This window comes from Crocodylus siamensis, chromosome 4 (genome assembly GCF_052110815.1).
Source record: "Crocodylus siamensis isolate JL-2025a chromosome 4, ASM5211081v1, whole genome shotgun sequence".
Classification (NCBI taxonomy): domain Eukaryota; kingdom Metazoa; phylum Chordata; order Crocodylia; family Crocodylidae; genus Crocodylus; species Crocodylus siamensis.
The window spans coordinates 179,745,563-179,770,463 of record NC_143398.1 but is presented as its reverse complement, the minus strand read 5'-3'; the positions used below and the strand labels follow the sequence as shown (position 1 = coordinate 179,770,463).

At 46.2% G+C, this 24,901-nt stretch overlaps 1 protein-coding gene across 8 annotated transcripts in view; it reads right to left on the bottom strand.

Moving 5' to 3' along the window:
• MLPH (melanophilin) overlaps window positions 1–24,901 on the bottom strand; it is an 84,487-nt gene that overhangs the window by 42,314 nt on the left and 17,272 nt on the right. For 7 of the 8 annotated variants that reach the window (XM_090045017.1, XM_090045015.1, XM_090045014.1 and 4 more), the window contains exons 2-6: window positions 21,928–22,063; window positions 13,787–14,008; window positions 11,639–11,775; window positions 4,536–4,577; window positions 491–579 (exon numbers count right to left, since the gene is read on the bottom strand). In XM_090045017.1, coding sequence (XP_089901143.1) covers window positions 491–579; window positions 4,536–4,577; window positions 11,639–11,775; window positions 13,787–14,008; window positions 21,928–22,037 — 600 coding nt within the window. In that variant the 5' untranslated portion in view covers window positions 22,038–22,063. The remainder of the gene's footprint in view (window positions 1–490; window positions 580–4,535; window positions 4,578–11,638; window positions 11,776–13,786; window positions 14,009–21,927; window positions 22,064–24,901) is intronic. The other variant, XM_090045018.1, reaches the window with a different exon arrangement.

Genomic DNA, 24,901 nt, shown 5'->3' with positions numbered 1-24,901 from the left:
AGGTCACCCTGCAAACCAGTAACAGACCTGGGAATACAACCCAGCTCTTCTGAGTCTCAGTCCAGGGCTCTAGCTCCTATATCACAACATCCCGTCCTATTTAAAAAGAAGTGAATAAAAAGTGGGGGCTTTATTAACTCATTTGGCATAGATATAAGGAACTTAAAATACTGATCAGGGAAAAGGAAACCTGACTAAGATCTTCAGAAGAGGTTAATGAACATCAGTTTTTTGAGGACCTGAATGGAGACAGCATAAAGGAATCTGTTCTGTTTTACATGATTAATATTTAGCCTGAAAAACATTCAGCACAGAAAACTGTTACATGGGAGAATAGTTTTTTTTCCCCCAGAAAATGAAAGCAAGAGAAGTCCCCACTCTGCACAGGAGAGAAAGTTCCCACCAACCAAGAAAACCCAAAAGCAAGAGCATGGTCCATACTTAAGTATATGGGAATAGGCCTAATGTGTCTGCATCAGGAAATGCTTACCCTGTTGTAGCACTCAGCTTCTGCACGACTTATGACGTCATCATCACTGTCTTCCCCTCCCCTGCTGCTGGTGCGGAAACGACGTTCTCCTAGACAGGGGAACAAAGGTTTTGGGTGTTTTGATGGCTCTAGCTGCCCCACAGCTAGTCAGGGATGGGTTGTCAGAACATTTTGGAGTAGTGTCTCCCACCCCAAATACCTACATTAGGTATAAATGCCTCAATCCTTATCACCACAATACGGAGAAAAGAACATTCTGTCTGTGCTTTCCTGAGACAAGCCATCGTTGGTCATACTGGTCTTCTCTGATTGGATTTGGTGACTGGGACTGGTTCTTTTCAAATCACTGGCTGGGTCTGTACTATCATAATATGCTGACTGAGTCTAAGATCATATTTCACTTTAATAGATGCTCCACAGAATGCATTATAGGTTGGTATTATACAGCACAATGCACACAACAAGAGTCCCAACCCCCTGCACACTAGTTGCTTTTTCTCCTGTGGTCCCTTTCTCCAGCCTCTTCATGCACAAGATATAGCAATACAGACCCCAAAAGCCATTCAGAAGTAAATGGGAGGTTTTCTGACAGTAAACTGTTGCATATTTGAGCTTGAAAAGTCTCATTGGGTGTGTCTACATGAGAAGTTTACTGCAGAGTAGATTAATTAGTCTAACACAGAGGCGGGCGATTATTTCAGGCAGAGGGCCACTTACTGAATTTTGGCAAGCCATTGAGGACAGCATGACAGGCAGCCAGGGACAGATAAATATTAATTTTCTAAATTTTTTTAGGGGACCCGTGGGCAGGATAGAATAGCCTGGTGGGCCGCATCCAGCCTGCACGCCGCGTTTTGTCCACCCCGATCTAACATGTGTGCCTCTATTGTAGGAGAAAGCCTCCTTTGTACATTTCCCTTCTGGACATTGATATAACAGAAACCCCTTCTTGCCCCCCGCCTCCATTTGTGCATTTCTTTTTCCTTCCAAGTACTGGCAGAGACCTAACACACTCATTGCATGGGTGTGGAAGGGCTCAGAGCAAGCCAGAAAGCTGCGGTAGATTTCTGTAGGAGAAACCTACAAAATACATCTACGCATCAATTAAGCTCAGTGTCACTAAAGAAAACAAAAGAACCAAAATATCCACTTCTGAGACAGTAAATATATCCTGGTGCTAATAACTCACTCACTGTCCCTGGTAACCTTTGATCCTCACTAGCTCACATTGCATTTTTATATATTTCTCACAGTGCATTTTTTTTTTATATTTCATCTGTCTCATCTTTACCATGACATTTTGTATTTTATACTTTTAAACCCTTAAGGCATGCACTTCCTGTAGAATGAAGTTATACCCTGGACCATTGTTAAAAACTACATTGAAATTGTAATTGTAATGTGATAAAATCTGTGATATTGGGCTGGTCCCCCTTGAGTGAATGTGAGTGTATATGGTGACCAGTATGTAATTAACTGACAACAGCCTAGCCAGAGGAACTTACCATTACAAAACTCTATCTACAATCCATTTTAGGCTAAACAAGCCAAGGACCTGATTCCTGGGACTGAGCACCCACTGTGGACTATTCCTGCAACCCTTAACATTGGGTTAGGGTGGCAGCACAGGGAGCGAGAAAGCTGTTGCCCCTCGCCCAGATCAAGGACCTGGCTCTGAAGGCTGGGAAGAGTGGAAGGAGCGTGATGCTGAGGGCTACTACCGAGGAGCTGGAGGAAGCACCAGCCACCAAGACGCCAGACCAGGTGGGATCACTGTCAGCTCTGTTGGGCTCGAAGAGAGACCCCAGGTGGGGGATGAAAGGCATAAACAGCGCAGGGGGCTCCAGAAGACAGGCCCCATGGCACAGAGCTGCCCTGATGAGGGAGAGAGGGGAGGTATACCGAGAAGGACCTCTGCGGGTCCAGTGAGCCCAGAGGTGAGGAGAAGAGTGAGGAGGAGGAGAGTGTTATAGCTTGCAGTCTAGCCCAGACCCAGTTTATAGCCAAATAGGGATCTCGGGCATCTAGAGCCTGGCATTGGTAGGCAGACTGTGACTGTAGGTGGCCAGAAGGCAAAGGGCCCCTCTCTTTGCATATCCTCATATTTTTGTTGTTGTTGATAACTTTTCTTGTGTTTCCCACTTTTGGAAGGGGTTGTGGTGTATGGCATCTAAAGCCCAAGTGTTGCTTAGGTCTAAAAGGGGTTCCTATCCCCAGGGAGGCAAGGCAGGGGTTAGGTGCTGTGGGCGGAGGCAGGCCCAGCAGGTGGATAAAACCGTCCCTGCAAGCATCCGCAGAGCCCCAACAGTCGGGGAAGCTGGCCGAAGGACACTGTGAACCCATCAAGGCAGGGTGTGAGGGTGAGGTAGAGGGGAGGTGGAGCCTCGCAGAAGACCTCCATAAAACTGTCCCATATGTTGAGAGGACCCTGGCAGTTGGTCACCCCACCACTAGAATGAGATCCAAAGTCATGGCAGGTGAGATTGGGGACAAGACTACTTGGGAGAGAGACATCTACTTGGTAGGACAGTGTGAACAGACAGACAAACACCCTTGAAAATCCGGGTCCACGCGGCGCGTGACCAGATGTTCGAGACCAGACAGGCACATTTGCATTTATGATTTTATTGGTAACTTCACATTCCGACCAATAAACTAGAATTTATGATGATCCTGAGTGCTGGTCCTTTGTAGCCAACAGTATTACGTTGCAGTAAACTAATTAACTCTGCAGGAGGATAGTACTTGTAAATACAAGTACAATCCTGCTCTGCAATTTTTTACTCCACAGCAGCGCATGTGTAGACACTGCTTCAGCTGGTTGGGTCACAAGGATGCTTCAGTCTGGGGGCTGCCTGCCAGCTAGCCCTACACCCTTGTACCTCAACCAGCCATTCCACTGCTCAGGGTGGGGAGGAACAGCCCAGGGCTGGCAGGCTGACCCCCCCAGGCCTCCTGCTAGCTGGGGCTGCTCCATCTGGCTCAACATGCTGTGGTCCTGGGCACACGTTCAAACAGTATACCCAAGAGCAGTATTGCTTTGCATTAACTGCATGTGTAGATATATGCTCTTGAGTTTCAGTTGGTAACTGCAGGGTTTTACATCTAACTTCAGCCCTATATGGTTTTATGTCCATTTTATTCCTGACTCCCACCTGCCTTTTGGATCAGGCACTATGAAGAGAAAATCCAAACTATAGCTGCTACCTGTGCCAAGCCCTCCCTATGAATGGATCCCAGCTCCTGACTGTCACATCTGGTCACATTATAACAAGCAGCCCTACCAGTCTCAATATGAGGATATACTGTGGGGGGGAGGGTTAAGCAACAGACTCTTCGCAATCCTTAAGAGTGCAAGTCACTAAGATCAACAAACTGCCTGTTCATATCAAAGGGGAAGACTTGATCATCACCTGCATGAATCCACATTCAACATGATTCTTAAACACATGCCCAGCTTTAAGCATATGATTAACTCCTCTGACTTCAAGATGATGCAAATGTGCTTAAACTGAGGCATGTAATTTAGAGAAGGATCAGTATTAAAGATCATACCGATCACGATGCAGGTGCTGAACTTCAAAGCTTCCTGATATAGCACTTTGGACTTATAGGAACCAAGAGGACATGGAAAGCAGATGACTTGGGAAACTCCATGGGTACTAATATGAGGTGCAGACACATGACACATGAACACTGGTGTAACTAGCAGTCGGTGTGTACACTGCTTTAAATTCTACCAGTGTTCACAGCAGGCAGGATCAGCTCTTCTGAGGTAACTGCCAGCGATAAGTGCTGCTGCAGAGCCTGGTCACTAGGTGGGGAGGCTTTCTGCATGGAACTAAATGTTACCTTGAATAAAACTGACTGGAGCTGTGTACATACGCCCCTTCCATGAGTGTGTAAGTGCTCCTGAATTTCCAAGAAGTAATTTTACCCTTGTGTCAAGTGACCTACACTCTTGTGTGTCTACACGCTGAGCTGTCAGGACAGTCTACCCAATGTAGTTTTGTTTTAAGGGATATTTAAAAGAACTCTAACTTACTGTTGTTGATGTCTGGCAAGCTGTAAACTCTGTCATGAAGCCCTAAGTGCAAAGAGAGAAGGGGAAAAAATAAACACTTTTTACAGACACCTTACATAAAGCAAGCCCCTGAGCTAGGATTAACAGGAGCTAGAACTCAGTGCTAAGCCAGTAAAAAAGAACCAAGCCATGAGCTTTGGATATAGTTTGACTCTTTAAGTCCAGAAGCTTGTTGCTACATGATATACCATAAGAGGCTTACTGCTGCTAATTCACACTTAATTCATTTGGCACCAGTCTGAACCCAATGGTTTTAGGCAATGAGCACATGGTGACTTCAGTACTTTATTTAATGGCCTGATCCTGGGAGTTGTGAGTGATCAACACTTCCAGGGTTTGGGCCAGGCACGGCTGGTGAACTCCAACTGATGAGGGCAAGTGGAGTGGCACGTGGGGGTGGCAGGGTGGTTCTGCCGGCTGGGAGCGGGGAGAGGTTTGCAGCCTCCTTGCTCCCAGCCAGAGTGCTTGGGCAGCTGCAAACTCCTCCGCACTGCTCCCATGTGCTGCTCTGTCTGCCCCACCAGTCTGAGTTCACCAACAGTGCCTGGTTTGGGCCTCCTAACAAAAGGCAAAGTTTCAGTTCTACTGAGGTCTATTTATCCTCATTGTAGGTCTGATTCTCGTCTACTGGGACTCAATAGAGAAATTCCTATTGACTTCAACAGTATCTGGATCAAGATGTGCAGTGGGTCTGCAGATGGGCAGAGACAGGATTTCTCAAGGAGCTTTACTATTTTTTCTGAGACTTCCCAGTAGGTATGTTTGGCAACTGTGCTTCTGTTTGTGCAGTCTCATTCTGTCAGCCTCTCCCATTCAACACATCTATGGAGCCTGCCACAGTGAGTGGACATGGCCTATAAACATGCAATACATTTACTGCAGCCAGTCAGTTTAAAATGGTGAGTGACTTAACTCAGTGTTGTGCAGACACTGGCAGAGTTGTTTAAGAAACAGCTGGCAAGAGACTCAGCCCAAAAAGAATGAGAGGCAACCGATGAAATGGCATGAGAGGATATTGGCTTTCTACACCAAGTGTGGGCCTGCCGTTTATAACTCACAAAGTGCCGACAACCAACAGGCCACATTTCCATCATACATTTTTCTTTTGGTTGCTGGTTGTGTTAAGAGATATGCAGGCACAGTGCTGTAGCAACCCCCATGCTTGCCTGGGAGTGTATAGAGCAGTGGACGCCACTCGCTCCCTGTCCCCATACCCCAAAATGAGCTACTCACAGCTCTGTCCCATGCTCCACCCTCGCAGGGCAGTGCCTGTTGGTGCCCCTTTGCTTTGGCAACCAGGGCAGTCGCCTTGCTCACCCCACTCTTTGCTACGACACTGTCCACACACTTGTCACCTCAATGCTAAAATGCAGTAACGTGCTTTGCAGGCACTCATACCACAAGAAACTACAGCTACAGGAAAAAGTGGCTTCTTGCACAGCAACAGCTCAATCGTGCCAACATTTTGAAGGGTGTGAATTTTTCAGCCAAAACTTCCACCTCCAGCAAAACAACACAGATTCAAATGATACCAAAATATTTGTGTTAGGAGAAAACAAACCAACAAACAGCAAAATATCCTAGGAAGTTAAATGTTCTATTTTGTCATATAGTTGGATTTTAAAAAGACCTTAAATATGGTCTCCCATGACGCTGTTATAAAAATACTGGGGGATTGTGGGCTGGCAGAGTCCATGGTCAGGTGAGTTGGGAACTGGCTAAGAGGTCAAACCCAGAGAGAGCTGGTGGATGGGTCTGTACCATCTTGGCAGGAAGTGGCCAGTGGTGTCCCACAGGGTTTGGCTCTTGGCCCCATGCTACTCAACATATTTATCAAAGATTTAGATAAAGATGTGGAAAGCATGCTGGCCAAGTCTGTGGACGATACCAAGTTATGGGGACAAGCAGACATGCTACAGGATAGGATGTAGATCCAAGCACACCTGGACAAGTTGGAAAGGTGGGTGGAGTGGAACCGGATGCAGTTCAATAAGGATAAATGTAGAGTGCTTCATCTGGGGAGAAGTAACCAGTGACATGAATATAGGTTAAGAGGCGATGTCCTGGCTAGCCTGATGGCTGAAAGGAATTTTGGGGTTATGATGCAGTGGTAATGCGCAGGAGGTGCATGGACATGCACATGAACCCCCTGACAGCCAGCGCTCCCTACTAAGGCAATGGGCGGGGGGGGGGGCAGGCGAGAGCACTTGTGCCCCGCCCCCCGAGTGCTCCAGCTGGGGAGTAGGCATGCCAGGAGAAGCAATTCCCATGGTCCCCTTGTGACTGATCATGCTGACCCAGAATTGCCAGCAGCATGCCACTGGCACTTCCATGTCAGTGCGATTGGCTGCGGGGGAACCCTCCCCCACCCCTGGTCAGCACAACTGGTTGTGGGGGGACCCCCCCCCATCACTGAATGCCCGCTGGGGGACCAACTTCCCATGTTATGGTTGATCACAGGATGAACATGAGCTGCCATTGCAACACTGTAGTCAAGAGCTAATAGCATACTGGGATGCATTAGCCAATGCATTGTGAGCGGGGCTAAGGAAGTGATACTTCCTTTCTATTTGGCACTGGTGAGACCCCAGATGGAGTAGTGTCCAGTTTTGGGTGCTGCACTTCAAAAAAAGATGTGGAGAATCTTGAAAGTAGGGGTGAACCAACAGAAATTTTTGGGGCTGATACCGGTAGCCAATTTTTAAGGAGGCATATCAGTCGATACCGATCTGATTTCCAATACACAGCCTAGCAGCTTGAAGAGCAGTGTTTGGCTGGTAAGTCTGTTGTGGTGGAAGGGGAGGTGGAAGGAAAGGGGCATCAGGGGGGTGCAGATCAAGGCTCCTGTGGTGAGGGAGCAAGTGGGGAAGGGGCTGCGGCAGGCGCTGCCCATCTGGGGTGGGGCGGGGCATGGGATGGAGCCATTGCTCATCTGGGGGGTGGGTAGCTCCCACCACTACACATACCCCAGGAGGGCACGTTGGGTAGGGTGGGGTGGGGTGGACTGCTGCTGTGGGCTGTGGCCAGGGGCTGTGCTGGACTGCACTCAGGGTAGGTAGTGATGTTGCTGGGAGCGGGGTTGTGGGGGCTACAGCAAATTTTGGGGTGGCTACAGTACCTTCCACAGCCCCCTCCCAGAGTCACTGCTGCGCACCTGGAGTGAAGCTCAGCCCAACCCCCTCTGGGAAGAGCCCAGTGCAGCCCTGGCCCCAGCCCACAGTGGGAGCCACTCTGCCTCGCCCAGATCCAGGGGCACACGACCCCCCATGCGCTCCTGAGGTGTTGGCAGTGGCAGGAGCTGCTCCCCCCACCCCGAGCGGAGCACAGCACAGAGTCAGCTCCACCTGCTGCCTACCTGCCATGGGCTCAGGTGGGGGGGCCAATGCGAGCACTCCTGGAAGGGGAGGGGGGACCTGCACCTCCCAGATCTGTGCGTGGGGTAGGGGGTGGGGCGGGGCAGGTGCGCGCTGTGGGCTAGGGCTCCTGCCCTATTCCCTCCCTCCCTATGGGGGCCTCAATCCCCCTTTCACTTACCTGTGGGAACTGCTCTCCTGGCTTCCTGGGACCATGTGCATGTACATGCACATGGCACACCCTGCCTGACCTCCCTGCTCCTGCTCCCTCCTAGCTCCCTGCAGACTGAACTCTGCCAGCCTGCAGAGGGCTTGCTGCAAACCTGCAAGAGGGCTTGCTGCAAAGAGTTTCCTAGGGAAAGATCATCATGGAGCACATATGCGATGGGCTGGCCTCAGAGATGATGCCAGAATGGTTTCATTAGGGGCAGGTCATGTCAGACCAACCTGATTGCCTTTTATGATCAGGTCACAAAAACCTTGGATGCAGGTGTTGCCGTGGATGTAGTCTTTCTGGACTTTGGCAACGCCTTTGACACCGTCTCCCACCCCATCCTCATTAAAAAATTGGGCGACTGTGGCACTGATGCCTACACAGTCAGATGGATTGCAGATTGGCTGAAGAGTCGCAATCAGAGGGTGGTGGTGGATGGGTCATATTTGACCTGGGGGGAAGTGGGCAGTGGAGTCCCCCAGGGCTCGGTCCTTGGGCCCACGCTGTTAAATTTCTTTATCAGCGATTTGGATGATGGGGTGAAAAGCAACATGTTTAAATTTACTGATGACACCAAAATTTGGGGTGAGGTGAGCACACTAGTAGGGAGGCAAAGACTACAGCAAGACCTGGATCGGTTGCAGGCGTGGGCTAACAAAAACAGGATGCGCTTCAATACTGACAAGTGCAGGGTGCTGCACTTGGGCAGTAGTAACCATCCACTTATAATATGGGAAACTCCCTTCTTGAGAGCACGGAGGCAGAAAGGGATCTCGGAGTCATTACTGACTCCAAGATGAACATGGGCCGACAATACAAGGTCACACTTGGCAGGGCTAACCGCACCTTGTCGTGCATCCACAGATGCATCACAAGCAGGGCCAAGGAGGTGATCCTCCCCCTCTGTACAACACTGGTCAGGCCACAACTGGAGTACTGTGTCCAGTTCTGTGCGCCCCACTTCAGGAGGGATGTGGACAACATGGAGAGGGTCCAGAGGAGGGCCATCTGCATGATCCGGGGACAACAGGGCAGACCCTACAATGACAGGCTGCGGGACCTGAACCTGTTCAGCCTTCACAAGAGAAGGCTGAGGGGGGACCTGGTGACTGTCTATAAACTCACTAGGGGGGACCAAAAGGGTTTGGGAGAGACCTTGTTTCCCCTAGCGCCCCCTGGCATAACAAGGAATAATGGCCACAAGTTGTTGGAGAGTAGGTTTAGATTAGACATCCACAAGAACTACTTCACAGTCAGGGCGGCTAGGATCTGGAACCAACTTCCAAGGGAAATGGTGCTGGCTTCTACCCTGGGGGTCTTTAAGAAGAGGCTTGATGCCTACCTAGTTGGGATCATTTGAGCCCAGTTTTTTCTCCTGCCCAGGCAAGGGGTCAGGCTTGAAGATCTACAAGGTCCCTTCCGACCCTACTTCTATGATTCTATGAAAAATGCAAAATCCATGGGTTTCTCTGCTAACATGAAAAATCTGTATTTTATTCCAGTAAAGGGGAAAATCTATATTTGAGGAAAAACTAGGGCAGGGGTAGGCAACGTTTTCGGCCAGAGGGCTGAAGAAACCACAATGCCTACCTTGGAAGGTGCTGGAGTGCCAGCATGCCAGAAAAACAAAACGAGGGTAGGAGGTACATGGCAAGATGCACTGCATATTAGTATAATTAATAATCATAAATGTTGCCTTTTATTGTTAGTATTATTATTTTTTTCACAGTAAATACCAGGTTTTCTAAAAATTGTAAACCCGGTGACAATAAATAAAACTTCTGATGCTACATTTGACCTTGTGTATTTGTTTTGTGTGGGTTCCCACACAACAGCCCCCTAGCCCTGCTTATGCCCCTTCCCCCCACCCAAAGCCCCTGCCTCCCAGCCCTGCGGAAGGGGGCCCCAGCTTCTAGGGCTATGAAGCCAGGGACCCAGGTCCATAGCTCCCAGCCTGCCCCCAACCGAAGGCAGTTGGCTTAAGAAATCATGACATTTAAAAATGCATTGGAGTCATTTACTTCTATTTCTATTATTAATTATTATTATTATTATTATTGGTAGGTGGATAAAGATTAAAACTTTTTTTATATTATTATTTTAAAACAAATCCTGAGATTCTCTCATCATGGGAAAACTGTAGGTTCTGAGTCTTGGAATATTTGGATTTTTTCTTTTAAGTTGCAGGACTTGTAACATCACAAAATATTTCCAGAAGACCACTGCATGGGCATTTTTGGTTTTAACATGTCCCCATTTCCCACCCAACCTTCGCAGACGTGCTTTTCACATATTGTGCTACTTTTTGATACTTTAGAACAGTCACATGAAGCACATCATACTTCCCTTTGCTTTCTTTGATACTGAACTGTGCTGACCAAGAGCAAATTCAGCAGATTTGTTCCTTGACTTTAGAAGGGGTAGCTTTCTTTACAAGAAAGCTTTACAACATGCGCCAGCTATAAGAGCCAAGTTGCTTTTAAAAACTGTGCAACACTGACACCTGCTGGCAAGTTAGAATGCAATTATTTACTGGTTTGTAGAAAGCAGGATAAATAGTAGGTGATAAATGTTTGAGATAATGGGCCAGAATCCCAACCCGCATAAATTGTCAGAGTTGTATTGAAGCCATTTCTTTAAAATATATCCACACTCTTTGGTTTCCTTGTAGGGAAGGTAAATGCTGATTTAGGGATAAATCCTCAGCTGGTCCAGAGAAGAGCGGAGCACTGTATGTGGGGTAAGAGGGAAGGTGACCTCAAATCCTGACCCTACAGCCCTAGAGCAAGTGAATCTTTTGATATCATCCACTGCCTTGGCTCACTGCACTGACAAAACTTAAGAGTGCAGTGCACGCCAGGCTTTTGTCATGACATGCTTCTGATATTTACAGGTTCAAAAGGACTGAGACTACACACCAGCTGGCTAATCTTGGAAAATCCTCAGATGACATTTAGGGCATTTTTAGTGTATTGCTCTGACTATGTAAGTGCCTTTAGCTAGAGCTGGTTTGTAGAAAGCAGGATAAATAGTAGGTGATAAATGTTTGAGATAATGGGCCAGAATCCCAACCTGCATAAATTGTCAGAGTTGTATTGAAGCCATTTCTTTAAGGGACTTAAAGACCTAGATGCAAATACAACTATAAGCGCACCATATTTATATTATTGTGTATATTAATACAACTAAAACATACACACAACCAGGCTCACCCCCATTGCTGATGAAGTTGTACTGAGCATACATTTTATCTAAACAGCATAATTTTTTAGGATGCCAATCATTTCCTAGTTTAGAAAAAGCAAGCAAGAAACAAAACAAAACAAAACAAAACAAAACAAAACAAAACAAAACAATAGCTCAGCATTAATTTGGTTAGATTTTAAACACCACTAGCATAAGTAGCCCATACATAATGTTGTATATATTCAAAGTACCACAGCAACGTTAAAAAACTATGTAAGGTAGGTTGAAGGGATCCCAGACTTTTGTCTTACCTAGTAATGCTGGATTCATTTCCTGCCCAGACTGAAGCCTGCCACAGAGTGACCGCATCACTTTAGCGCTTCCAAATCTCTTGAAACGGGACCGCACATGTTCATAATACCACTCCAAGGAGCCAATCTTTACAACCCTATGCAAAACAGAAACAGAGTAAGATGTGGGAATATACAGATATAAGCCAGTGTGGCCATGCTTTCGTTGGCCAAGCTTCAACCCAGCACCTCTCAAAGTCAATAGAAAGACTTTGTTACAGTCTTCAACAGTTGTCAGATTGGGCCCCAAAATGAAAGACAGACAGAAATCAAAATATAGGATCTACTTCCCTACCAGCGTAACAGGCACATGCGTATCTACCCTCCTTCCTACTCTGAGTCAGTAAGACAATATTGGCATTTCAGCTAGAACTGCTAGGGACACTGTTCCCATCTCTATGGCACATCCTATGGAGCATTACGCACCATCCAGCTGTAAGTGCTACAGAGATTTCCATCTTAGTTTAAGTTGCTGTGTTTTTTGGGATGGAATAATGGCTCAAGTTTCCTCCTTAATAAAATGACCTAGTGGGGCTGACTGAAAAAGACCTCTGTGGTCATTATGTAGCAGATTTGCAGAGTACCTTTGGTTTGTGGTAACTATATTTTCCCCAGGGGTATAAACCCCTGAATCTCAGGCCCTCTGGCAATACAACTTCTGGCTTTCCTCAAGAGAATGATCCGATACCTTGTGCAAGGAAATGTGTTACTAGTTAAGAAGACCAAGGGTCATAGTTTGTATTGTGCAATTCTGCTGCGGTCAAGGAAGCAGTGTGGGTGTAACTAAGGCCAGTACCAGCCCAAGAGCCTTGCAGCTACTGTAATGGTAACAACATTCCCTTCAGCAGCTCCGGAGGATGTCTGCACAGAGGCTCCATTTCCTCTAAGCTAGACTGTGAATAGCCCTCATGCACTGAGATGGCAAAGATCCTTCCTGTGCTTTACACCCCAGGCAAAGCTGTGTCACTCCATCAGTGTCTGTGCCTGGAACATACAAGACTCATTCATTCCCCTTGTATGCCATATTAGTCCAAAAGATAGGGAAGGAACCATGTCTCAATTCTCCCTCCCCATCCTGAGGCTGTAAGAGCCTGGACAAGCTCCAATTTTAGCCAGTGCCTTGAAGGCCTAATGGTACTACCTCTACTGCACGCTACTGAAGCCTCAACCTCCCTTTTAGAGTATGTACAACAATGGCTCTTTTTGTAAGTCTATCCATTCAGGGCAGAATATTCCCGCAGTGTAACACCCATCCTCTAATGGCACTTCTTTTGAGTAGAGTTCACAGTTCAAGGAGCGCCTGAGAAGGCTGGCCGAAGGAAAATGAGGGCCCAAGGAGAAAGCTTGTGTACCTGGTTCAGAAGCGTCACTAACATCTAACATCCAGAAAGTGCAGAGAAGCCCCAGGGAAGGTGAACTAACCTGAGGTTACAGGGGTACCCCAGTTACTACCTCCCTGGAGAGGGAACTGGTGCTCAAGAACCTTTGTGATCCTCTACCATAATATTACTTTGCTGTGCCTACAGGGATTCTTCGTAAATACACCACTAGCTAATCCAGCTCTGACAAAGCCCTCTTCACTTATATATTTAAAAGCACTTTACAATGGGAGGGCTGTATCATTCTAGTTCATGGATGGGGTAGTTGAAGTAAAGAATAGTTCTTGTCTCAGGTTACCCAACAGGCTGGGAATTAGTTAGGACCTGAACCCAGGTCTCCTGAGTCTCTGTCAAAACACTTATTCACCAGGCCACAACACCTCTCAACTTCAACCTAACTCCACTGTGTCTAGGCTTATATCACTTCCCTGCTGAGGTCAGGGCCTCTTCTGCTCCCTTGTATCCCACATGTGCTCAGACCTGGCAGTTGGGCAGTGTAGATGTTTTAGCATGTACCCCAACATAACATATGCGAGACATAACATATGCACAATGGGGCACATACCATGGCATCTACTCTGCCTAATTCCCAGGCTTAGGCACACAAAGAGCAAGAGTAAGTGGGAGGCACTTATTTCTCAGCAGAGGGCACAGACTCAGCAGGGAGGCAGCGGAGGTGCGGCCTCCAACACTTCTTCCTTTAAGAGGTTGGCTGATCCAGTCCTTTTACCTGGATAAACAGCAAGGGTCACAGACCCAGCTCTGGTCCTTTGTGTTGTAGCGGCTGCAGTTCTTACAAGTGTAGAAGTGGCAGTCTAGGCACTGTCGCTTGCTGTTCACCAGGAACTTGAAGGGCTGCAGACAGTGGACACAGTGGGTTTCATTTAGGTGGGACTGATTGGATAAGAACTCCCTCTTGGTACTCTCTCTCTCAATCTTGCCTTTCAGATCCCTTAAACAGAACAAACAAACATACATCAGGAAATCAGAAAGGGAAATGAATATAAGGGGGCTGAGTCTGAAAAACAGTCTTATCGGAGCAGTCCAGCTGCAAGATCACATCAGTGTATCTGAGAACACAAGTTGACTCAATAATTGATATTTTTAAACCTGTGTAACATGAGGACTATGTTTTCATTTAGCACAACTTCCCCCATGACTAGCTCTATAAATGTGAAAGCCCAAGTCTCGTGGCATGTAGAAAATGTCCTAGGGCAATTATCAGTAATGAATCGTGTATTAGAAAACAGCAGAACTGGTCTGTATCTAGATTCAGACTGAGTTTAGGCTAAGGCTGGAGAGTTCAAGGCCAAACCTGAATCCATAAAGACTCAGATTCAGAGCTACCTACGCTGAAATCTTGTCAGCTGGTCCTTGTAAGACTGTGGTTGTGAACAGAACTGTCACTAGGTCGGCTGTTTTCACAAGACTTTGTCTGCATCCAAAACATAACCGGGGCATTGGGGTTTGGAACCAACTTACTGTTCTAATTAGTTCCTATCAGAAATTAAAAACCTTGCAATCACATCCTTAGGACTTCAATGAAACTCATTTTCCTCTAGCTGAGGACATGATCCAACAATCATTAATTTCTTTTCACGTTGCAGGATTCCCTCTGGAACATCAAAAATCTGGAATACATCCACAGGCATTTGGTTATAACTGGGGTTTGGGAATGAAGAGTATGGAAACTGGCTAAAAGCAGGGAGACTGTCTGTTCATGAGTCTTCGCTAGACAGTGCATTCTGCCTACTCCACTTTGCTACTGTGCCAATGCTTACAAAAATATTTCATTGGCTATTCCCATAGGTTTTGACCCACCACACAGAACAGTTTGTTAGTTTATAAGAAAGCAATTGTGAAAGATGTTCCAGCGCCACAAATGACCATCTCCTCCATGCTTTGCTTCACAATAGCCCTTTTCTGCTAACTAGCCCAATTCTGCTTCTTGGACACAAAAGCCTGGAGTCAATGCAGAAAGCCCTCTGTGTACCCTGGGTTTTGAACAGCAGACAGAATTGGCTGAAGAAGCATTCCAGTCAGCTGAGCAAGCGCAAACAAACACCTGCGAACGATGTCTCATTACTTGAAGGTTTTCTATTTGTTCTCAGCACAATGGTTTAGCTAACACCTACCACAGGTTGTTTGACTTCTGGGCTATGATCAGGAGGCCTGCTATTTGATTTGTAGGAAAGGTCTTTCAAGGCTTGTTTTCTATCTGGGCAGGGCTCAGAAGCTGCCCTTTTTCAAACAGAATTAACATTGGTGTAACACAAGGGAAACCTCAATAGGCGAGCTGTTCTTAAAAGAACTAGACTGGAGCCAAAGTAACCTCATTAACTGCACACCACTGCACTGGCTTTAGTGTAGGGTCAATAAATGAATACTAGTGTGACCCATTCAGGGACAGGTCAATTGGCAGCTCAAAGCTAATTAATAAGAAAAGAATCCATTCAACTTTTTTTTCCCTTTCAGGTACTGGGTGATGGTGGAGTGGACAGAAAGACTGCAGGCCTGCCCCTGAGCCAAAGCGCGTGGGGCAGGATGGGAGGGCATGCTTCTCTGGTCCTACAGGAACCTTCCCAAATGTTATTCAAAGAGGCTGGGACAGACATTAGCTGCCAAGACCTGGGATAATTTTTCTTAACTGAGCTCCTTAGCCTTGGCTAAAACTCTTACTTGGTACAATCCAGAATAGTTTTATTACCTTGAATGAAGGTTGATTTACGTTAGCTGTGAATCTGGCCCACTATGAGCATGCTCCATGCATTCGCATGGTGCTTAGAGTTATATCTTTACAGTAGCAAGACCCTGTCCATCACAATGAGAGACTTATAAAGGCATTATTTTATGCTTGCGCAGCACATAGTACAAGGGACCTCAACTTGGCCATGGTCTGTGGTTGGTACCACAATAGAAAATGCAAAATAATATTAATTCCATATGCCCAATGCAACTTTTCTCATGGAGCTTTTCTCCAGCTGTTTCTAAGGGAACTAGAAACTTTCACTAGACTGGTTTGTCTTGTTTTCCAAGTCTTACCCCATTCCTCTGCTCCAGAGCTGCCAAGGTGATGACAGATCTCAGCTGAACTGACAGAAAGGCTACAACAACCATGTGACTCATTAAAAAAAATATATTTTCAGAAGTCAGGATCACAGCCTGCTGATCTGTTACTATATTCAGTGCTGAATGAGTAATCAAAGTGCAGCTGATACAGACTACCAAAGGAATCAAGAACACATTTATACCCCAAATTTATGCCAGGCTCTGCATTCATTACCTCCTGAATGACTAACAGTGCATCTGCATTCATAAGAGGATCCAGGATTATGGTGAGGGGGATGCAGCCACATCCCATATGGTTGTGTAGTGCCGGCACAGTGAGTGGATGCCGTGATCCTGGATGCCAGTAAGCTCTTTGAGAATAGAGCTGAAACATGGGCAATTGCCAAGCTAAGTCACAAGTGAGAAACTGACTGTCAGAGGACAGGGGCTGGAATCTGGAAAAAAGGAGTCAAGGCAGTTTGGGGCATGGGGAGTCAAGGCTGGAGCCTGGAACAAGGAGTCAGTAGGCAGGAATAAGGATGAAGCCAGGAAACCAACAAGGTGGACCGAGGCAACAAGAAGTCAGGACCAAACAAACAGCACCTGAAACACTAGGAACAAAAAGGCAGGACACAGGGACTGGGAAATAAAGGGTCAATGGTTGGAACTGAGGCATCTGTTATACTGAGTAGCCTGCTGCTTATAAGCAGGCAGCTGCCCCATCCAGGCAGACTCAGTAATCAGGACCTGCTGGGGGGCAATATAGCCTGCTTTCTGCCCTGCCTCCTGACCTGCCTCCAGTAAGAAAGGGGACAACTTTTCTTCTCTACTTCCCCTTCCCCATCTCCTGCCATTTCATAGTTCATAGTTTCTAGGGTTGGAAGGGACCTGAACAGATCATCAAGTCCAACCCCCTGCCCTGGGCAGGAACGAGAGCTGGGATCACGATACCCCAGCCAGATATCTATCTAACTTCCTTTTGAAGACCCCCAATGTAGGGGAGAGCACCACCTCCCTTGGGAGTCCATTCCAGAGCCTGGCAGCTCTAACCATAAAGTAATGCCTCCTGAAGCTTACTTTCAATTTGTGGCCGTTATTCCTTGTTATCCCAGGTGGTGCCCGGGGGAACAGAGCCTCACCTATTTTCTGTTGGTCCCCCCGGTGAGTTTATAGATGGCCACCAGATCCTCTCCCAGTCTTCTCTTGTGGAGGCTGAACAGGTTCAGATCCTATAGCCTATCCTCATAGGGCCTGCCCTGCTGCCCCCTGACCATGCAGGTGGCCTTCCTCTGGACCCTCTCAATGCTAGCCACATCCCTCTTGAAGTGCGGCGCATAGAACTGGACGCAGTACTCCAACTGTGGCCTGACCAACACCACACAGAGGGGAAGGATCACCTCCCTGGACCTGCTTGTGACGCATCTATAGATGCACAACAAGGTGCAGTTAGCCCTTCTGACCGCTTCCTCACACTGGCAGCTCATGTCCATCCTGGAGGCAACAATGACTCCAAGATCCCTTTCAGCCACTGTGTTGTTGACAAGGGAGTTCCCCAACCTATACATATGCTGCAGGTTCCTTCTCCCTAGATGCAGCACCTTGCAGTTGTCTGCATTGAATTCCATCCTATTCTCATTTGCCCACCTCTGTAACCTGTCTAGATCTAGCTGGATTCTGTCCCTTCCCTCCAGTGTAACCACTTCTCTCCACATCTTTGCGTCATCAGCGAATTTGGACAGCGTGTTTTCCACGCCCGGCTCCAACTCACTGATAAAGATGTTGAATAGCACAGGCCTGAGGACCGAGCCCTGGGGGACCCCACTGCCCACATCCCTCCAGGCTGAAAATGATCCATCCACCACCGCTCTCTGGGTGCAACCATTGAGCCAATTTGTCACTCATCTGACTGTGTAGGCATCAATGCCACAGTCGCCTAGTTTTTTTATGAGAATGGGGTGAGAAACAGTGTCAAAGGTCTTCTTGAAGCCCAGGTAGACAACATCCACCTCAATGCCCGCATCCAAGGACTTTGTGACCTGGTCGTAAAAGGAAACAAGCAGGGTCTGCCCGTAGTGTTGGTTGACCCTGAACATTACCTCCCATTTCTGACCTACCCAGCCTGTATTATAAGCACTTTTAATCCTGGATGCAATGGAGTTAATGTGAAACTACTGTTGCACAGGGTCTGTTTAATGTACCATGAAAAAATATTTTAAATATCATAACATTCCAGCTACACCTCCAAGCCTGGCCACTAAGGGTGGTCTCTGTGCTCACACACACCTTTATTGGTTGCTCAGAAGTTTCTTTCAGCAGGGAAGAATTTGTTGCAGATGAAAATGGGTGATATACAGTATAAACTGATAGCAGTGAACCTTTTCTTGGCTGTGTGTCTGCGCAGAGGAGCAAGAATCACTGTTTACCCCATCTTTATGCATTTAGGTGCTGGCTCTCAGCACCCAAGGATAAGCAACATTTACCTACTAAACACTTACACAAGTGGCTCTCAACCTTTTCAGTCAAGGGACCTCTCTTAGACCATGAGGGTACCCTCATTTAAAAAGTACTGAGGGAAGCTGAGGCAGCAAAATAGTGGTCCTCAACTGAGTGTCCCCGATACCAGGTAAAAATGCCCTGTGCCCTTATGCATGGCCTGCCCAGAAAGGGCTGTGACATGCACATACTTTCTTACCTGAGAGAAGCAGAAATTCTGCTTTGGAAAGGGTGTCTCTAAGGTTTGATGCCTCCCAGAGTGGCATCTCTCCCACTGAGCAGAGAGTGAGTGCTGGCCTTTTGTGATGCTCACTGTTTACTAGCTCTTGGTGAGGCATTCTGCTCCAGAGTAATTTGCCTTTACTTTCTGGTAGTGCCAAACCTTTTGCCTCCACAGTCCAGATAAATGGAGTAGGGTAGGTCCATGGGACAGATCCCACATGACCTGATCCAGACCTGTGCTACCCTGCTCCAGCCAAGCAACACCTTGAACTGGACCCTTGATGCCATATCCAGCCATGTGTTACCCCAATATGGACCCATGCCACCATGATCTACATCTCCCAATCCAGCCACTAACTGCCCAGTCTGGACCCATGCCACTGGATCTAGCCGTGTGCCACTGCGATCAGGGCCTGTGCCACCTGATCTGAACACACCTGTCCCAATCCAACCTGTACACCACCTGGTCCGGTCTTGACCCAGACAAATCTGGCATGCAGGGCCACATTATCCGGCCTGTGGGGCCCCTCATGTGTCCAGAAATTTGGCAGCAGGGAAACTGTTCCTCTACTTCCACTGGTCAGACTTGGCCCTTGGGCCAGGGGTTGAGCACTCCAGCTCTAGGGTCAAAGTTGAGCAGACACATTGTGCACAGCCTAACACCAAAGTGCGTAACTATTTTGGGGTAAAGGGTCATTTTTTGGAATGTCCAGAGTAAATACAGTGTAGGCTGTATAGGTGAACCAGTCTATGAATCTATCAATTTACTAGATTTTCTGGGATAGCACTTTGTTAAATGCAAAACAGGCTATTACTAGCTCCCTTGCCATCTAGTAGACTTACTATTGACCATCATCTCCAGACAGCTGGGTGTGTATCTGTGCAGAAAACTTAGGTCATTTACTCTGGAGTAGAATCCAAGATAAGTTAACTTGAAGCGAACGTGTAATGTCTGCACCCAAGGGCTCTTCACCATTCTATATGGCTGCTTAATAAACCTTAAAATTAATCCTAATGCACCCTACAAAATACAGCCTGCTCCAGACTGGAGCTCCAAGGTTCTGCTGCAAAGCAAACAGGCAGATTTGTTTCTGGCAACTCATTTTTGTGCATGGAAGACAAGTAAGCTTGTGTACATGCTTCTCTGATGACCAGCCAATAAAGCCATGGTGGTATTAACATGAAAGAGAACAAGATGAAAACTCATTCTGAGGCCTGATATTACATAAACCAGAGGTAGAAATTAATGGCACAGTAGGATATACAGAGCATTACACCTTCAAGACCTGGTAGGTATTTTGTTTTTGTCTCCTAACCCTCAAGACATATCCAGCATCCTGATGCTATGCCCCTGGAAATCAGCCTCAAGAGTTAATTACATGAATTGACCCTTTGTTCTTGGATTGTGAAACAGTTATGTTTGTACCCTCAGGGAGACTTGTTCTTCAATCTATCATATGACCTAAAACATTCCTTTCTAGCGCTGGCTTTCTGCAAGACATCTCCTTTTGAAATCACATGGGAGAGAGAATGGGTTAGCTAATGAACTGGTCTACAACATTTTCAGGCCCAATGATCAGAAAGAAAAAAAAATGCTGATCCCTGCCACACTAAATCAAACTCATCAAGGATAAAGCTTTCCTTCAACTTCCAGCATTACTGAACCATTCAGACTAGCTTGTGCTTTATTGCAACTAATGCTGGAGCATCTTCTTGAGGATTTACTGCAAACTTTATTATTTCTGATGTTCCTCTCATACTCCCCTGAATCAGACATTTCACAAGGCTGATTACATTGAAATGGCCTGGCAAAGCAGGAAAAATATGTTTAACAGTATAACCAGCAATTTCTGCCCAAGCAAGTCTGCAGGTCAGGATGGAGGCCCTTTGGCAAACTGTGAGGAAATCTGAACATCTTGCAGTGGATAGCAGGCATTCGCTGTTCCTAATTTTTGTTGGCACTAGAAAATTCACTCTCTCCAGGTCCACTCTGGCTGAGAGGAAGTCAGCTCATTGTGGCTACAGGAAAATTTTTTATGGTTACAGTACAAATCAAATACAGTGAAGTGATTAATACAAATGGAATCTCAATGGAACCACCCTCTTATGATGTCTGGAGGAGTTGAGTCAGTTTCTACGTCTTATTCTTTACAGGAACTGAATAGCCTTTTCCCTTCACTTCTCAGGTACTATGTCTCTTTTCCACCTTTATCTTTGCTCTACATGCTGCATTATTAGTCTTTAGAACCATGTGATATATAGCTGGTGACACAAGAAAAATAATTCATCTGTCTCCCATGCCCACTAGATTTCACTATTAAACCCTCCCCAAAAAAACAACCTCCCCAACCTTGTGATATGAGAAACTTGTTTTAGACAACTGCTTGAACAAATTGTAGCCAGACACTTCTGTTCAAACAGAAGTAGAGATAACTTCTCTACCATACACTTTGGCTCCTAGGAACAAAACAATTAACCCCAATGCAGACTGCAGCTGGTCCAAATTCTTCTTAGACTTGAATTATCAACTGTTTTGGGGAGAAAAGGTCCCATTTTAAAGAACAAAAACAAATCCAAAATTTAATAGAATTTGACCCATTTTAAACCAGCTTTTTTGTAAACTGTGCACTTATGAGAATCATGTTGATATTTGCATTCAAGCCTATAAAAGCCCATTAATAAAAACAAATTTTGCCAAAGCAAATTCTGTCCTTTTAACCATGCAGAGAGCTCCTCCTGATGTCACCTGCTCTCATGTATTTGAAACTAGATGTTGGTTCATCATGCTTCCCTGGATGATGATAATGCCTTGGGGTGCACAATTTCTTGGTGTAAACTGATGTAGCTATGCTGATTTAAACCAATGATTGATCCCAATGGAGCTATGGTAATTTGCATCCATTGAGTATCTGGTTTCTCAGTTTCAGAAAAATTTGGTGGACTGGGTTGATAGTCAGACTCAAGTTTATTCTTTTTTCTTGTCTGTATTTTCAGACTCTTGGCTTAATCTCTAACGTCTGTTTTCATGTTTAACAAGATCTAAAGGGACCTGCTATTTCCTTCAGAGAGTCATCAAAGCCTTGAAGTAGCCCTAAAGAATGTACTCACTCCAATCTTTCTTCTTCTTTCTTCCGTAGATCAAGGTCCCGTTGAACCACTTCCCAAACATGGTTGGCCTCTTCATCTGTGAGCTTGGACAGATCCAATTTCCTTCCCATCCTAGCAAGGAGTTATGTTAAGGAACCTAGACAGCAGGAAAAAGAAAAGCAGTGAACATTACCATGGCAGGCCAAATGAGAGACCATCCTGGTATGCTTTCTTGGGAGATACTATCTTATTTTTACTCATGAGGGTACAAGCTCACACCTTCTGGGAAGGATTTGATATTGACATAGGAAAAGCATTTTATTCCATCTCTGTCAACACCCATACGAGCTGGTCCAGTCAAACAATTTGGCATGCTAGATGGTACAGAGAACTATACTTGGCCTCCTGTGATAATGTAACTTAACCACTGACAGAACCTGCTTTTAGAGGGGGAAAGGAAGAGAGAGAGAGAGAGAGAGACTGAGTATAATCTAAGGCCAATTAACAGCAGAAAAGCTCCTTGGAATTATGGGAAAGTGGTATTCCCTTTTACCAGTCTTCTTGGGACAACAAGATGCACTTGCAAGTCCTCATTGGATTTGTGTTGTGGAATGAATTGCTAATTAGCAAGTATAGACTGTAAGATGAACCTGAACTAAACTTGATGGCTTTAGGAGTATTTAAGGTCATTGCGTCTGTAAGGGAACAGAATGAATGGGATTCCTTGAAGTTCAAGTCTGATAAAATGGAAAAGAATTACAAAACCTCAAGGGATAAGTGGCATATATATACTTTGTTGTTGTCTGTCCTTTCCTTTATTTTCCTCTGCAAACAGCACATACAATAAACAAAGAAACCATGTCTCAAGGCATATGGTCTTGTAGGCATCTGAATTACAGTACATGCTTAGACTTTTAAATGTCATTCCTAGATGCTGATCTGATACAGGGAGAGGAAATGTCACTTGCCAAATGTTGTGGTGCTCAGGACAGGTCCCGGAGGACCGGAAGAGGGCCAATGTGGTCACTATTTGCAAGAAGAGGAGGAAGGAGAAACCAGGTAATTACAGACCGGTTAGCCTCAGCTCTGTCCTTGGCAAGACCTTTGAGTAAATTGTTAAGGATGACATCTGCGGGGGACCAGCAGGTAAAATAATGCTAACGGACAACTAGCATGGGTTCACTGGCCGAAACCAGTTTAAGATAAAACTGGATGGATATAGTATCAGACTAAATTCATTTAGATTAAACTGGGTTATTGAACTTCTGTCCCAGATCCCTTCCACATTCAAGTTAAGTCCCCCAGCTTCCCAGGATGGCTTGCACTTTCATCACAACCCCCTCTCCTCCACCCCACCTCCCGACCTTGCAGGGCAGTTGGCAGCCTGCTCCAGCCAGGTAGGGAGGCGTGCTCTAGCACCCGCCAGCTTCTGGCCTGAAACACTGCAGGTATATGGCTGCATTTGTGTAATCAAATGTGAATGTCTGTTTACTTGCTTATTGGTTTAATCTACATAGCTTAAACTAATCTGTGAAGACTGAACTGATTTAGCCTTGGACTTTTTGACTGTCTGTACTTAGCCAAAATGGCAAATTGGCCTATCCAAAATCCACCTCTCCCTGCCTTCTAGTTTGTTTACCTCCCCCCATAGTTTGGTATCATCTGCAAACTTGGACAGAGTGCTTTCTACTCCCTTATCCAAGTCACTAATGAAGATATTGAACAGTATCAGTCCCAGGACAGAGTCTTGGAGGGCTCTGCTGCCCACAGTTCTCCAGGTAGAAATTGACACATCCACCACCACTCTCTGGGTGTGCCCCATAAACCAATTTTCCACCCACCAGACTGTATAATAATTTACACTACAACTGTTTAGTTTATTTATAATACTTGGGTACAACACTGTGTCAAAGGCCTTTTTTATAATCTAAGTAAATAACATATACCTCTAATCCTTCATCCAAGCATTTTGTAAACTGGCTCATTTTGGGCCAAGGCTGCCACCTACCCTGCAAGGCTAGGGTCAGACATAAACTGGTTTAAGTGATCAGAAACTGGTTTAAACCTGTAACAGAACAGATGTTCAGTGCACATAAACCAGTTTGAAAATGGCTGAAACTGGTTTAAGATAAACCTGGCTGAATGTAGTATCAGACTTAACTGATTTGGGTCAAACCGGTATATGCAATGTCTGTCCCAGATCAGTCCCCCCAGCATCTAAGCATGCTTTCTGGGTTAGGCAGGGCTCTAATCTCTGCTCCAGAAAGCTGGGCTGGCACCTCCCCTCTGTTCCCTGGCTGCAGCTCTGGCAGAGACTTCATGGACAGTGGGGTCTGCCTGGTTTCCTTCTGCTCCCCCCCATTCCCGCTCCCCACTCTCTGCTGAAGCAGGGATTTCCCCTTCCCCTCTGCCTTACACAGACACCGCTCAGCATTAGCTAGCATACCACATGCTGGCTACGGTCTGTGCTGCAGCAAACAGGACAAAAGCAGACAGCACAGTGTTGGCTCATGGCTTTTTGAAGCTAATCAACAGGTAGCTAGTAATGTCCCTCCATTCCTTCCTTTGAAAAAGTTGTTTAAGAAGAGCTTGAACTACTGAGAGAAACTTTTGCTTTCTTAATGGGCTGATAAACACTGAGTTAGGGGTGCTAAATACTGTCATCAACTCTCTGCTGGGCTGCTTGGGGAGCCGTGGGGAGAAACCCCTCCCTAATCAGAGTATCCTGCCAGGGCCTGACCATGCCTCCTCAGCTCAGCACTGTAGAAGGAAGGGAGGGCTGCTCTAGTGCTCCCTGGCTTCTAGCTGGAGCCACTGCAGGCATGTGTCTGAATTTCTGGAATGAAAAATGAATGTTTATTCACCTCCAAATTGGTTCAACCTTTGCAGGTTAGACTAACCTGCAAAGATTGGATCAATTCAGGCTCAGGCTTTGTGAATGTCTGTCCCTAGTCCTAGTCATCATTCATTTTAACTTTACCTTGCCTTACTAAAT